The sequence below is a fragment of the Oncorhynchus masou genome, unplaced genomic scaffold (assembly GCF_036934945.1).
Source record: "Oncorhynchus masou masou isolate Uvic2021 unplaced genomic scaffold, UVic_Omas_1.1 unplaced_scaffold_1028, whole genome shotgun sequence".
Taxonomy (NCBI): Eukaryota; Metazoa; Chordata; class Actinopteri; order Salmoniformes; family Salmonidae; genus Oncorhynchus; species Oncorhynchus masou.
Window position 1 is genome coordinate 29,302 of NW_026999973.1, and position 14,261 is coordinate 43,562.

Genomic DNA, 14,261 nt, shown 5'->3' on the forward strand with positions numbered 1-14,261 from the left:
AGTGATTAACAGCTGAGAGGAGGAGCTGAATAGTATGTTAACTGAGAGGAATGGATAGAGATGTATGTTAACTAGAGGTGGACAATGATAGAATATGTTAACTGAGAGGATCAGAATGAGAGATGTATTTTAACTGAGAGGAGGAGAAAGGTATTTAACTGAGAAATAAGAGAGTGTATGTTAACTGAGAGGAGGAGAGAGAGTGTATGTTAACTGAGAGGAGGAGAAAGTGAAATATGTTAACTGATAGAGGAGGAGAGAGTGTATGTTAACTGAGAGGAGGAGAGAAGAGTATGTTAACTGAGAGGAGGAGAGAGAGAGTATGTTAACTGAGAGGAGGATGAGAGAGGTATGTTAACTGAGATTGAGGCTGAGGAGTGTATGTTAACATATTGAAACACATCCTAACTCCCTGTTAACTGAGAGGAGGAGAGAGAATGTTAACTGAAGGAGGATGTATTGAGACACATCCTGTTCCTGCTATACTGACTGAGAGAGAGTGAGAATGTTAACTGAGACAGGATTGAGACACATCCTAGCTCCCTGTTAACTGAGTGAGAATGAGTAAGAGTTTACATGTATTGAGACACATCCTAACTCCCTGCTATAGAGACTGATGTTAACTGAGAGGAGAATGCAGTAAGAAGCTGTTTAACTGAGAGGATTGAGACACATTAACTGAGAGGAGGAGAGATGTTAACTGAGTGGGAATGCAGTAAGTATGTTAACTGATTGAGAGGAACTCCCTGCTATACTGACTGATGTTAACTTGAGTGGGAATGCAGTAAGAAGCTGTTAACTGTATTGAGACACATCCTAACTGAGTGTATGTTAACTGACTGAGGAGGGGAATGAGTAAAAGCTGACATGTATTGAGTCTCCAACTGCTCTATTGAATAGACATTGTCCTTGGTAAGAATGCAGGGAAGGAGTGTGTTAAATGGATTGAGACACATCCTAGTGCCAGACAACTCTACACTGACTGACTCTCCTGCTCTTCATAAAAATGACTGTGAGTCACACTTTTATACTGGACTCTTCCTGGGTGAACTGTGAACCTAAGCTTGTCTTAATATTCACACACATAAGCACCTGATTAACTGACTGACTTTCTAGGGCTGAATAAACAAACAACAGGAATGGATAGAGGATGCTGAAACTACATACTGACAGTGGACAATGTATAGAATCTGTACTTACTGGTTATTATCACAATGACTATGGGATTTTGACTGACTTTCCTAGTCTGAGTTGAAAGGTATTGACTATAAATAAGACACATGCATCTCTATAGTCACTGAATGGCTTCCTTTCCTCCACTCTTCTGCTCTTATCTTCATAATCACAAACTGAAATACACACAAACTGAAATAACATAACAGTGATATGGAAAGGAGAGAAATGCAATCTTTCACATATGAATGACCAACTGATGCTATACTGACTGACTCTTCCTTGGTGGGAATGCAGTAAGAAGCTGTTTACATGTATTGAAACACATCCTAACTCCCTGCTATACTGACTGACTCTTCCTTGGTGAGAATGCAGTAAGAAGCTGTTTACATGTATTGAGACACATCCTAACTCCCTGCTATACTGACTGACTCTTCCTTGGTGAGAATGCAGTAAGAAGCTGTTTACATGTATTGAGACACATCCTAACTCCCTGCTATACTGACTGACTCTTCCTTGGTGGGAATGCAGTAAGAAGCTGTTTACATGTATTGAGACACATCCTAACTCCCTGCTATACTGACTGACTCTTCCTTGGTGGGAATGCAGTAAGAAGCTGTTTACATGTATTGAGACACATCCTAACTCCCTGCTATACTGACTGACTCTTCCTTGGTGAGAATGCAGTAAGAAGCTGTTTACATGTATTGAGACACATCCTAACTCCCTGCTATACTGACTGACTCTTCCTTGGTGGGAATGCAGTAAGAAGCTGTTTACATGTATTGAGACACATCCTAACTCCCTGCTATACATGTATTGAGACATGTATTGAGACACATCCTAACTCCCTGCTATACTGACTGACTCTTCCTGGGTGAGAATGCAGTAAGAAGCTGTTTACATGTATTGAGACACATCCTAACTCCCTGCTATACTGACTGACTCTTCCTTGGTGAGAATGCAGTAAGAAGCTGTTTACATGTATTGAGACACATCCTAACTCCCTGCTATACTGACTGACTCTTCCTGGGTGAGAATGCAGTAAGAAGCGGTTTACATGTATTGAGACACATCCTAACTCCCTGCTAAGACTCTCCCTGGGAAATGAGTATTCAGTATTGAGACACAGCCTAACTCCCTCAAGACTCTCCCTGGGAAGAATTCAGGAGATAGGGATTCCCCTAAGTTCTCCCTCAGCTAAACTTTGCTCCTGCAGAAGTGCTTTGTGCTGCCCAAGACACTCCTACTATCTATTTCCCCTCCTCACTGGAATGTGCTTCGCTAGTTGAATGCTAATGTCTCTCTGAGCGTGAGGGCAGTCCAAGTCAGGGCTATGGTTCGTATGGATGACAGTCTAGTTCCAGCATTCAGAGTTCATTTCTGGAGCCTGGTGGGTTTTATACAGACATTTTCACCCTTGAAGGGTATTGCCTGCATATACAAACACAAGTATGCCTACATGTACACACAAACACACACATTATGTTCTTCTACCCTCGTGGGGACCTAAAATCATTGTATTTATTTTTCCTAGCCCTTACCATAACCCTTACCTGTAACACGAACCCTAAACCTAACTCCAAACCCTTAACCTAACCCTAACCTGTAACACTAACCCTAAACCTAACTCCGAACCCTTAGCCTAACCCTAACCTGTAACACTAACCCTTAACCTGTAACACTAACCCCTAACCTGTAACACTAACCCTAAACCTAACTCTGAACCCTTAACCTAACCCCTAAGCTGTAACACTAACCCTAAACCTAACTCCGAACCCTTTACCTAACCCTAACCTGTAACACGAACCCTTAACCTAACTCCGAACCCTTAACCTAACTCCGAACCCTTAACCTAACTCCGAACCCTTAACCTAACCCTAACCTGTAACACTAACCCTAAACCTAACTCTGAACCCTTAACCTAACCCTAACCTGTAACACTATCCCTAAACCTTAACCTAATCCTAAACCTAACTCTGAACCCTTAACCTAACCCTAAACCTAACTCCGAACCCTTAACCTAACCCTAACCTGTAACACTAACCCTAAACCTAACTCCGAACTCTTAACCTAACCATAAACCTAACTCCGAACCCTTAACCTAACCTTAACCTGTAACACTAACCCTAAACCTAACTCCGAACCCTTAACCTAACCTTAACCTGTAACACTAACCCTAAACCTAACTCTGAACCCTTAACCTAACCCTAACCTGTAACACTAACCCTAAACCTAACTCCGAACCCTTAACCTAACCCTAAACCGAACTCTTAACCTAACCATAAACCTAACTCCGAACCCTTAAGCTTAAATAACCTTTGTCCTCATGGGGTTGTGGGAAATGTCCCCACAAGGTAGAATTTTTCTCATTTTACTATCCTTGTGGGAACTTTTGGGGATTTTTGTCTTGCCCATTCACCCTCTGAATGACACACATACACAATCCATGTCGAATTGTCTCAACACTGATTGAAGTGGATTTAACAAGTGACATCAATAAGGTATCATAGCTTTTACTCTATTTCACCTTCAGTCTGTCATGGGAAGAGCAGGTGTTCATAATGTTTTGTACACTCAGTGTATACAGGCATGTCTATACACATATGCCTGCATATACAAACACATGCATACACATAAACAATGACACCGTAAACAAACAGACAGAGACAGATGGCAGACACATTCAATTAATTTCAACAGATACAGTATGATATACAGATATAACCCACAATTTGTTGTTTGCGGGTGGATAGCTCAATATGTCAAGAGAGACCAGGTACTGTAGCTCAATATGTCAAGAGAGACCAGGTACTATAATTCAATATATCAAGAGAGACCAGGTACTACTACTCAATATGTCAAGAGAGACGAGGTACCATAACTCAATATGTCAAGAGAGACCAGGTACTGTAGCTCAATATGTCAAGAGAGACCAGGTACTGTAGCTCAGTATGTCAAGAGAGACCAGGTACTGTAGCTCAATATGTCAAGAGAGACCAGGTACTGTAGCTCAATATGTCAAGCGAGACCAGGTACTGTAGCTCAATATGTCAAGAGAGACCAGGTACTACTACTCAGTATGTCCAGAGAGACCAGGTACTGTAGCTCAATATGTCAAGAGAGACCAGGTACTGTAGCTCAATATGTCAAGAGAGACCAGGTACTGTAGCTCAATATGTCAAGAGAGACCAGGTACTGTAGCTCAATTTGTCAAGAGAGACCAGGTACTGTAGCTCAATATGTCAAGAGAGACCAGGTACTGTAGCTCAATATGTCAAGCGAGACCATGTACTGTAGCTCAATATGTCAAGAGAGACCAGGTACTACTACTCAGTATGTCCAGAGAGACCAGGTACTGTAGCTCAATATGTCAAGAGAGACCAGGTACTGTAGCTCAATTTGTCAAGAGAGACCAGGTACTGTAGTTCAATATGTCAAGAAAGACCAGGTACTGTAGCTCAATATGTCAAGAGAGACCAGGTACTGTAGCTCAATATGTCAAGAGATACCAGGTACTATAACTCAATTTGTGAAGAGAGACCAGGTACTGTAGCTCAATTTGTGAAGAGAGACCAGGTACTGTAGCTCAATTTGTCAAGAGATACCAGGTACTATAATTCAATATATCAAGAGAGACCAGGTACTATAATTCAATATATCAAGAGAGACCAGGTACTACTACTCAATATGTCAAGAGAGACCAGGTACTACTTCTCAATATGTCGAAGAGAGACCAGGTACTGTAGCTCAATATGTCAAGAGAGTCCAGGTAGTGTAGCTCAATATGTCCAGAGAGTCCAGGTAGTGTAGCTCAATATGTCAAGAGAGACCAGGTACTACTTCTCAATATGTCAAGAGAGTCCAGGTAGTGTAGCTCAATATGTCAAGAGAGACCAGGTACTGTAGCTCAATGTGTCAAGAGAGACCAGGTACTTTAAGTCAAGTCAATTTGTCAAGAGAGACCAGGTACTGTAGCAAGAGAGACCAGGTACTGTAGCTCAATGTGTCAAGAGAGACCAGGTACTGTAGCTCAATATGTCAAGAGAGACCAGGTAGTGTAGCTCAATGTGTCAAGAGAGAACAGGTACTGTAGCTCAATATGTCAAGAGAGACCAGGTACTGTAGCTCAATGTGTCAAGAGAGACTAGGTATTGTAGCAAATGGCATGCAGACATCTTGTAAACCTCTAGTTTACCACAGTTGATTCATTCATAATGTTAGCCTTATCCATCTGGCAAGTTACAGGTGTGTCTGCTTGCAATGTGTTTTATTACCCAACTCCAGAAAGGATAGCCCTCCCTACACCATAGGGTTTAGTCTATAGATACAGTCATAGTTTCCTTGTTCTATTATGGTCTAACAAGGCACAGCTCAATTTAGTTTAATCCACTTTATTTATCTCCAAGGGGTAGATATTAGTGTGCAGATCACGTTCAATAACATGATACATCACCAACTTTCCTCAACATGCACTGAATGTTAGTTTAGCCTGTTGAAATGTGGCACTTTAGTTATGCAGGGCCTCTGTGTATTTAAATGGCTAAGTGGTCATGTTGTTTGGACATGTTTGAATCAGTAACAGGAGAGGAGCTGGCGTTGCCAGACCGGCCCGTGTCTGTTGGACTGGACTGACACCTGGGGAAAAGATGTTGGGGGAGGCCAGGTCAGTACAGGTGCATCAAAGCAGGGACCGAGAGACTGAAAAACAGATTCCATCTCAAGGCCATCAGACTGTTAAATAGCCATCACTAGCCGGCTACCACCCGGTTACTCAACCCTGCAGCTTAGAGGCTGCTGCCATAGACATGGAATCACTGGTCACTTCACTTTTTGATTGAAACTTTATTTAACCAGGTAGGCCAGTTGAGAACAAGTTCTCATTTACAACTGCGACGCGACCAAGATAAAGCCCAGCAGTGCGATACAAACAACACAGAGTTACATATGGAGTAAACAAACGTACAGTCAATAACACAATAGAAAAAAATCTATATACAGTGTGTGTGTAATAATGGAACACTAGTCACTTGAATAATGTTTACATACTGCTTTACTCATTTCATATGTATATACTGTATTCTATTCTACTGTATGTTAGTCAATGCCATTCTGACATTGCTCATCCTAATATTTATATATTTCTTAATGCCATTATTTAACTTTTAGATTGATGTGAATTGTTAGATACTACTGCACTGTTGGAGCTAGGAACAAAAGCATTTCATTACACCCACAATAACATAACATCTGTTAAATATGTGTATGTGACCAATAACATTTTATTTTGTTTGAGAGAGATGGGTGGGGGAAGGGGAGAGAGAGACACCAAGAGAAAGGGAGAGAGAGAGAGAAGCTGTCTCAGAGGACAAAGCCTAAACCCCACATCAGCACTGCTCTGACTCACTGCACTGGATGTTCCATATTTCCTTTGAGCCAGGGTCAGGGGTCAACTGGCTGCTCATTCCTCTGACTGTTTTTACTGGCTACTGATCTGGGCTGTCTGCTGGAAAAAGACATCCTCAATAATAGGCCTGTAAACCTTTAAACATCATTACGCATAATGCAGGGAGGAAGGTGAGGGTGGGGTCTGTGTGTATGTACTCCTTATTTCATCTCTCGCCAGCCTCCAGGCCAGCCTCCAGGCCAGCCTCCAGGGCAGCCTCCAGGGCAGCCTCCAGGGCAGCCTCCAGGCCAGCCTCCAGGCCAGCCTCCAGGGCAGGGTGTAATACTATATATTATTCTGTTTATCTGTCTCTGTCTGTTTCTTCCCATCAGTAGTGCTGAATGAGACCCGTGCTTGTTTTCAGTAGTCACTTCTCCATTGCTGTTATTGCTGTTAACTCCTTCTCTTTTGACCACCACCTTCTGTCCTAAATCAAGGTTGTGTCCCAAATGGCACCTTATTCTCTGTATAGTGTACTAATTTTGACCAGAACCCTATGGGCCCTGGACAAAGTAGTACACTACTGGTATGGGGGTGCCATTTGGGACGCAGCCCTACTCTGGCACCCTGGCACCCAGTGATGAGGGTCTAGATACACATTACAGTTATTACTAGCAGACATGAATCACTGCCCAGGATCACTGTTACACTGAATCAATTGGATCCAGAGAGAGAGCGCTTCACCCCAGCTGGCATGGAGAAGCAGCTGGAGGGAAATGCATGGGATTGAGAGTGTGCGGTGGAGAGTGCACCAGAGAGGAGAGTGCACCAGAGAGAGAGAGAGAGAGAGAGAGAGAGAGAGTGCAGAGAGAGAGAGAGAGTGCACCAGAGAGAGAGAGAGAGAGAGAGCACCAGAGAGAGAGAGAGAGAGACCAGAGAGAGAGAGAGAGAGTGCACCAGAGAGAGAGAGAGAGAGAGCACCAGAGAGAGAGAGAGAGAGAGTGCACCAGAGAGAGAGAGAGAGACCAGAGAGAGAGAGTGCACCAGAGAGAGAGAGTGCACAAGAGCGAGCCAGAGAGCATGAGCGTGAGATTAAGAGAGACGGAGAGAGAGAGTGTGTGGGAGGGCTCTCCCAGCCAATACCGTGGCTGCAGAACCAGCTGGGTGGTTACAGTGAAACAGAAGAGGAAGAAGACACTTAGCAACAGAGAACAACACACTCATGCTGAAAGTTTATCAGACTACTGTGGACTGTATAGGCAAATCACTATCCTCCAGAACCCCCTCCTTTAGTTACACACATGGCGTTGGGTTTTCATTTGCTTGGAATAAGAGTTTGCTGACTGTAATACTTTTGCTCATAGTCCCATACAGGACGTACACTAAGAAGGCCACTGTGTGTGGATCTCATAAACACATGTTCAAGTTAAAACCCCTGCTTCACTTCCTTTTTATACAGTAGTTTAGTTTGTAGACTCGAATAGTTTGTTGAATATGATTATTTATTTACAGGCTCATACTAAAACAACATAATTTAGGGCATTCAAACTCAACTCTGGACCTGGAAGCCAGTTCCACAGCACCTTTCATTGTTCCCCTCTAACCATGTAGTGATTTAGACCTGGGACACCAGGTGTGTGGAATGAATGATCAGGTACAAGTGAAAAGCATCAGGCCCCAGACCTCGTAGAGGCAGAGTTAAATATCTCTGCTATAGGGGATGGAGCACACAGGCACATCTTTAGTCTGTACTAAGATCCCCTCATTGTGTTTCCTTTTCGAGGTTGTGGACTGGAACAGTTTGATGACTATTTGATCACAGCCCCATACCAGAAGTAGACTGAAATAGAGCACAGTGGAGTGAGGGTGTGGACCCTATATCCATATCTCCATTCTTCCCATCAACAACACCATCATTGGATCACTTCCCCTTTTTAAAGTTTGTGGGTGTGATATTGTGCTGTTGAAGGTGATAGTGGGCTATGGAAGGTGATATTGTGCTGTTGAAGGTGATAGTGGGCTATGGAAGGTGATATTGTGCTGTTGAAGGGGATAGTGTGCTATGGAAGGTGATATTGTGCTGTTGAAGGTGATAGTGGGCTATGGAAGGTGATATTGTGCTGTTGAAGGTGATAGTGGGCTATGGAAGGTGATATTGTGCTGTTGAAGGTGATAGTGGGCTATGGAAGGTGATAGTGTGCTGTTGAAGGTGATAGTGGGCTACGGGAAGGTGATAGTGGGCTACGGAAGGTGATAGTGGGCTATGGAAGGTGATAGTGGGCTACGGAAGGTGATAGTGGGCTACGGAAGGTGATAGTGGGCTACGGAAGGTGATAGTGGGCTACGGAAGGTGATAGTGGGTGTGATACGGAAGGTGATAGTGGGTCTTCTGCTTTGAAGGTGATAGTGGGCTACGGAAGGTGATAGTGGGCTACGGAAGGTGATAGTGGGCTACGGAAATTGATAGTGGGTTCTTCAGGGTGATAGTGGGCTACGGAGGGTGATAGTGAGGCTACGGAAGGTGATAGTGGGCTACGGAAGGTGATAGTGGGCTACGGAAGGTGATAGTGGGCTTCGGAAGGTGATAGTGGCTGACTGGAAGGTGATATGTGGGATGGAAGGTGATAGGGGCTACGGAAGGTGATAGTGGGCTCGGAAGGTGATAGTGGGTTAGTTTGCTGAGAACTAGGTCTACCATTAAATGTGATACAGGTGCTAGAATGAAACAGAAATGCAAAACATTGGAACAACGGTATAGATAGGGGCTACGGGTACCTCTCCAGGAACAGGTTGGAGTGATAGGGTCTGTAGTTCAAACCTACGGAAGGTGATAGTTGGGCTACAGGAGGGTAATTGCTAAAGGTGGTAGCCTACAGTTCTGCTCTCCAGAAGCACTGATGTATCAAAGGTGCTGGTTCTTCCTCAACAGGTTCCATCTGTCTGCTGACTGTTGGAAGACCTACAGGATGTAGCTCTGTGAATAACAGGGTTGGATAAAACCAACAGGAGGAACCAGCTCTCAAAACAGGGTTGATAAATCCTTCAGAACTAGCTCTCCAGGAACCATTATTGGATAAAACCTATATGGTAGCTATTTGGAACAGGTGAAAACCTACAGGAGGGTAGCTCTCCAGGAAACATTGGATAAAACCTACAGGTGGTATCTTCCAGATCAGGGTTGGATAAAACCTACAGGATGGTAGCTCTCCAGGAACAGGGTTGGATAAAACCTACAGGATGGTAGCTCTCCAGGAACAGGGGGATAACCTACAGGAGGGTAGCTCTCGGAACAGGGTTGGATAAAACCTACAGGATGGTAGCTCTCCTCGAACAGGGTTGGATAAAACCTACAGGATGGTAGCTCTCCTCGAACAGGGTTGGATAAAACCTACAGGAGGGTAGCTCTCCTCGAACAGGGTTGGATAAAACCTACAGGATGGTAGCTCTCCTCGAACAGGGTTGGAGTTAAAACCTACAGGAGTGTAGCTCTCCTCGAACAGGGTTGGATAAAACCTACAGGATGGTAGCTCTCCTCGAACAGGGTTGGATAAAACCTACTGATATAGAGAAAGACTATATTGCGGTACCATTCTATTGTGTGTTTTGTGACAATGTGTGTGCTTGTGTTCATCTGTGTTTCTTCAGACGAGTTTCTTCTGATGATCATGAGCGAATGTGTGATTGCAGATCGAGAGGCGCATGGAGCTGGTCCGTCTGGTGTCCCACAACGCACACAAGAGACTGGTCACCTGTCTACAGGGTCACATCGGAACGGAGGCAGAAAAGAGACACGTAAGACAATCTCCTTCTCTACCTCCTCCTCATCCAATAGTATCACCCTCTCCTCTTCTATCTGTCCTTCTCTACCTCCTCCTCATCCAATAGTATCACCCTCTCCTCTTCTATCTCTCCTTCTCTACCTCCTCCTCATCCAATAGTATCACCCTCTCCTCTTCTATCTCTCCTTCTCTACCTCCTCCTCATCCAATAGTATCACCCTCTCCTCTTCTATCTCTCCTTCTCTACCTCCTCCTCATCCAATAGTATCACCCTCTCCTCTTCTAACTCTCCTTCTCTACCTCCATCTCATCCAATAGTATCACCCTCTCCTCTTCTATCTGTCCGGCTCTACCTCCCTCTCATCCAATAGTATCACCCTCTCCTCTTCTATCTCTCCTTCTCTACCTCCTCTCATCCAATAGTATCACCCTCTCCTCTTCTATCTGTCCTTCTCTACCTCCTTCTCATCCAATAGTATCACCCTCTCCTCTTCTATCTCTCCTTCTCTACCTCCTTCTCATCCAATAGTATCACCCTCTCCTCTTCTATCTGTCCTGCTCTACCTCCATCTCATCCAATAGTATCACCCTCTCCTCTTCTATCTCTCCTTCTCTACCTCCTTCTCATCCAATAGTATCACCCTCTCCTCTTCTATCTGTCCTTCTCTACCTCCTTCTCATCCAATAGTATCACCCTCTCCTCTTCTATCTGTCCTTCTCTACCTCCTTCTCATCCAATAGTATCACCCTCTCCTCTTCTATCTGTCCTTCTCTACCTCCTTCTCATCCAATATTATCACCCTCTCCTCTTCTATCTGTCCTTCTCTACTGCTCCTTCTCATCCAATAGTCCTCACCCTCTCCTCTTCTATCTCTCCTTCTCACCCTGCCCTCTGTGTCATCTCAACCCTCTCATCTTGTATCACTCCTCTCCCTCTTCTCTATCTGTCCTTCTCTACCTCCCTTCTCATCCAATTCTATCTTTCCTTCTTTACCTCTCCTCTTCTATCTGTCCTTCTCTACCTCCCTTCTCATCCAATAGTATCTGGTCTCCTCTCCTCTCATCTCTCCTCTTGTCTCTCCTTCTCTACCTCCCTTCTCATCCAATACGTATCACCCTCTCCTCTTCTACCCTCCTCCTCTCCTTCTCACCCTCCTCTCTCATCTCTTCTCACCCTCTCCTCTTCTATCCCCTTCTCTACCTCTCCTCTCATCCAATATCTCTCCCTCTTCTCCTCTTCTCTACCTCTCTTCTCCCCCTCTCCTCTTCTCTCTCTCTCCACTCCTTCTCCCCTCTCCTCTTCTATCTCTCCTTCTTCTCACCCTCTCCTCCTCCTCATCCAATAGTATCACCCTCTCCTCTTCTACCTCTCCTTCTCTACCTCCTCCTCATCCAATAGTATCACCCTCTCCTCTTCTATCTCTCCTTCTCTACCTCCTCCTCATCCAATAGTATCACCCTCTCCTCTTCTATCTCCTCCTCCCTTCTCCTCTCCTTCTCACCTCCTCTTCTCATCCAATAGTATCACCCTCTCCCTTCTATCTTCTCCTCTCTACCTTCTCTCCTCATCCAATAGTCTCACCTTCTCCTCTTCTATCTCCCCTTCTCTACCTCTCCTCCTCTCACAATCCAATAGTATCACCCTCTCCTCTTCTATCTGTCCTTCTCTACCTCCCTCCTCATCCAATATCTATCACCCTCTCCTCTTCTATCTCTCCTTCTCTACCTCCTCCTCATCCAATAGTATCACCCTCTCCTCTTCTATCTCTCCTTCTCTACCTCCTCCTCATCCAATAGTATCACCCTCTCCTCTTCTATCTCTCCTTCTCTACCTCCTCCTCATCCAATAGTATCACCCTCTCCTCTTCTATCTGTCCTTCTCTACCTCCTCCTCATCCAATAGTATCACCCTCTCCTCTTCTATCTCTCCTTCTCTACCTCCATCTCATCCAATAGTATCACCCTCTCCTCTTCTATCTGTCCTTCTCTACCTCCCTCTCATCCAATAGTATCACCCTCTCCTCTTCTATCTCTCCTTCTCTACCTCCTCTCATCCAATAGTATCACCCTCTCCTCTTCTATCTGTCCTTCTCTACCTCCTTCTCATCCAATAGTATCACCCTCTCCTCTTCTATCTGTCCTTCTCTACCTCCCTCTCATCCAATAGTATCACCCTCTCCTCTTCTATCTGTCCTTCTCTACCTCCTCATCCAATAGTATCACCCTCTCCTCTTCTATCTGTCCTTCTCTACCTCCTTCTCATCCAATAGTATCACCCTCTCCTCTTCTATCTGTCCTTCTCTACCTCCTTCTCATCCAATATTATCACCCTCTCCTCTTCTATCTGTCCTTCTCTACCTCCTTCTCATCCAATATTATCACACCTCTCCTCTTCTATCTGTCCTTCTCTACTGCTCCTTCTCACTCACTCTCTCCTTCTCACCCTCTCCTCTTCTATCTCTCCTTCTCACCCTGCCCTCTTCTATCTTTCCTTCTCTACCTCTCCTTCTCACCCTCTCATCTTGTATCTCTCTCTCTTCTCCTTCTCTACCTCTCCTTCTCTACCTCTCCTTCTCTCCTCTTCTATCTTTCCTTCTTTACCTCTCCTCTTGTATCTCTCCTTCTCTACCTCTCCTTCTCACCCTCTCCTCTTGTATCTCTCCTTCTCTACCTCTCCTTCTCACCCTCTCCTCTTGTATCTCTCCTTCTCTACCTCTCCTTCTCACCCTCCCCTCTTCTCTCCCTCTCCTCTTTCTCACCCTCCTCTTCTTCTCTTCTCACCTCCTCTTCTCCCTTCTCACCCTCTCCTCTTCTATCTCTCCTTCTCTACCTCTCCTTCTCACCCTCTCCTCTTCTATCTCTCCTTCTCTTCTCTCTCCTTCTCTACCTCTCCTTCTCCCCTCTCCTCTTCTCTCTTCTTCTCTACCTCTCCTTCTCCTTCTCCCCCTCTCCTCTTCTCTCTCATTCTCTACCTCTCCTTCTCACCCTCTCCTCTTCTCTCTCCTTCTCTACCTCTCCTTCTCCCCCTCTCCTCTTCTCTCTCCTTCTCTACCTCTCCTTCTCCCCCTCTCCTCTTCTCTCTCCTTCTCTACCTCTCCTTCTCACCCTCTCCTCTTCTATCTTTCCTTCTCTACCTCTCCTTCTCACCCTCTCCTCTTCTATCTCTCCTTCTCTACCTCTCCTTCTCTACCTCTCCTTCTCACCCTCTCCTCTTCTCTCTCCTTCTCACCCTCTCCTCTTCTCTCTCCTTCTCTACCTCTCCTTCTCACCCTCTCCTCTTCTCTCTCCTTCTCTACCTCTCCTTCTCACCCTCTCCTCTTCTATCTCTCCTTCTCTACCTCTCCTTCTCACCTTCTCCTCTTGTATCTCCCCTTCTCTACCTCTCCTTCTCACCCTCCCCTACCTCTCCTTCTCACCCTCCCCTCTTCTATCTTTCCTTCTCTACCTCTCCTTCTCTACCTCTCCTCTTGTATCTCTCCTTCTCTACCTCTCCTTCTCACCCTCTCCTCTTGTACCTCTCCTTCTCTACCTCTCCTTCTCACCCTCTCCTCTTCTATCTTTCCTTCTTTACCTCTCCTCTTGTATCTCTCCTTCTCACCCTCTCCTCTTGTCTCTCTCCTTCTCTACCTCTCCTTCTCACCCTCTCCTCTTCTATCTTTCCTTCTTTACCTCTCCTCTTGTATCTCTCCTTCTCACCCTCTCCTCTTGTATCTCTCCTTCTCACCCTCCCCTACCTCTCCTTCTCACCCTCCCCTCTTCTATCTTTCCTTCTCTACCTCTCCTTCTCTACCTCTCCTCTTGTATCTCTCCTTCTCTACCTCTCCTTCTCACCCTCTCCTCTTCTATCTTTCCTTCTTTACCTCTCCTCTTGTATCTCTCCTTCTCACCCTCTCCTCTTGTATCTCTCCTTCTCTACCTCTCCT

At 45.1% G+C, this 14,261-nt stretch overlaps 1 protein-coding gene across 2 annotated transcripts in view; it reads left to right on the plus strand.

Annotated features, from left to right (window-relative positions):
• Positions 1-14,261, plus strand: part of LOC135528760 (rho GTPase-activating protein 17-like) — a 52,323-nt gene that overhangs the window by 17,226 nt on the left and 20,836 nt on the right. For both annotated transcript variants that reach the window (XM_064957827.1, XM_064957828.1), the window contains exon 3: positions 10,247-10,351. In XM_064957827.1, coding sequence (XP_064813899.1) covers positions 10,247-10,351 — 105 coding nt within the window. The remainder of the gene's footprint in view (positions 1-10,246; positions 10,352-14,261) is intronic.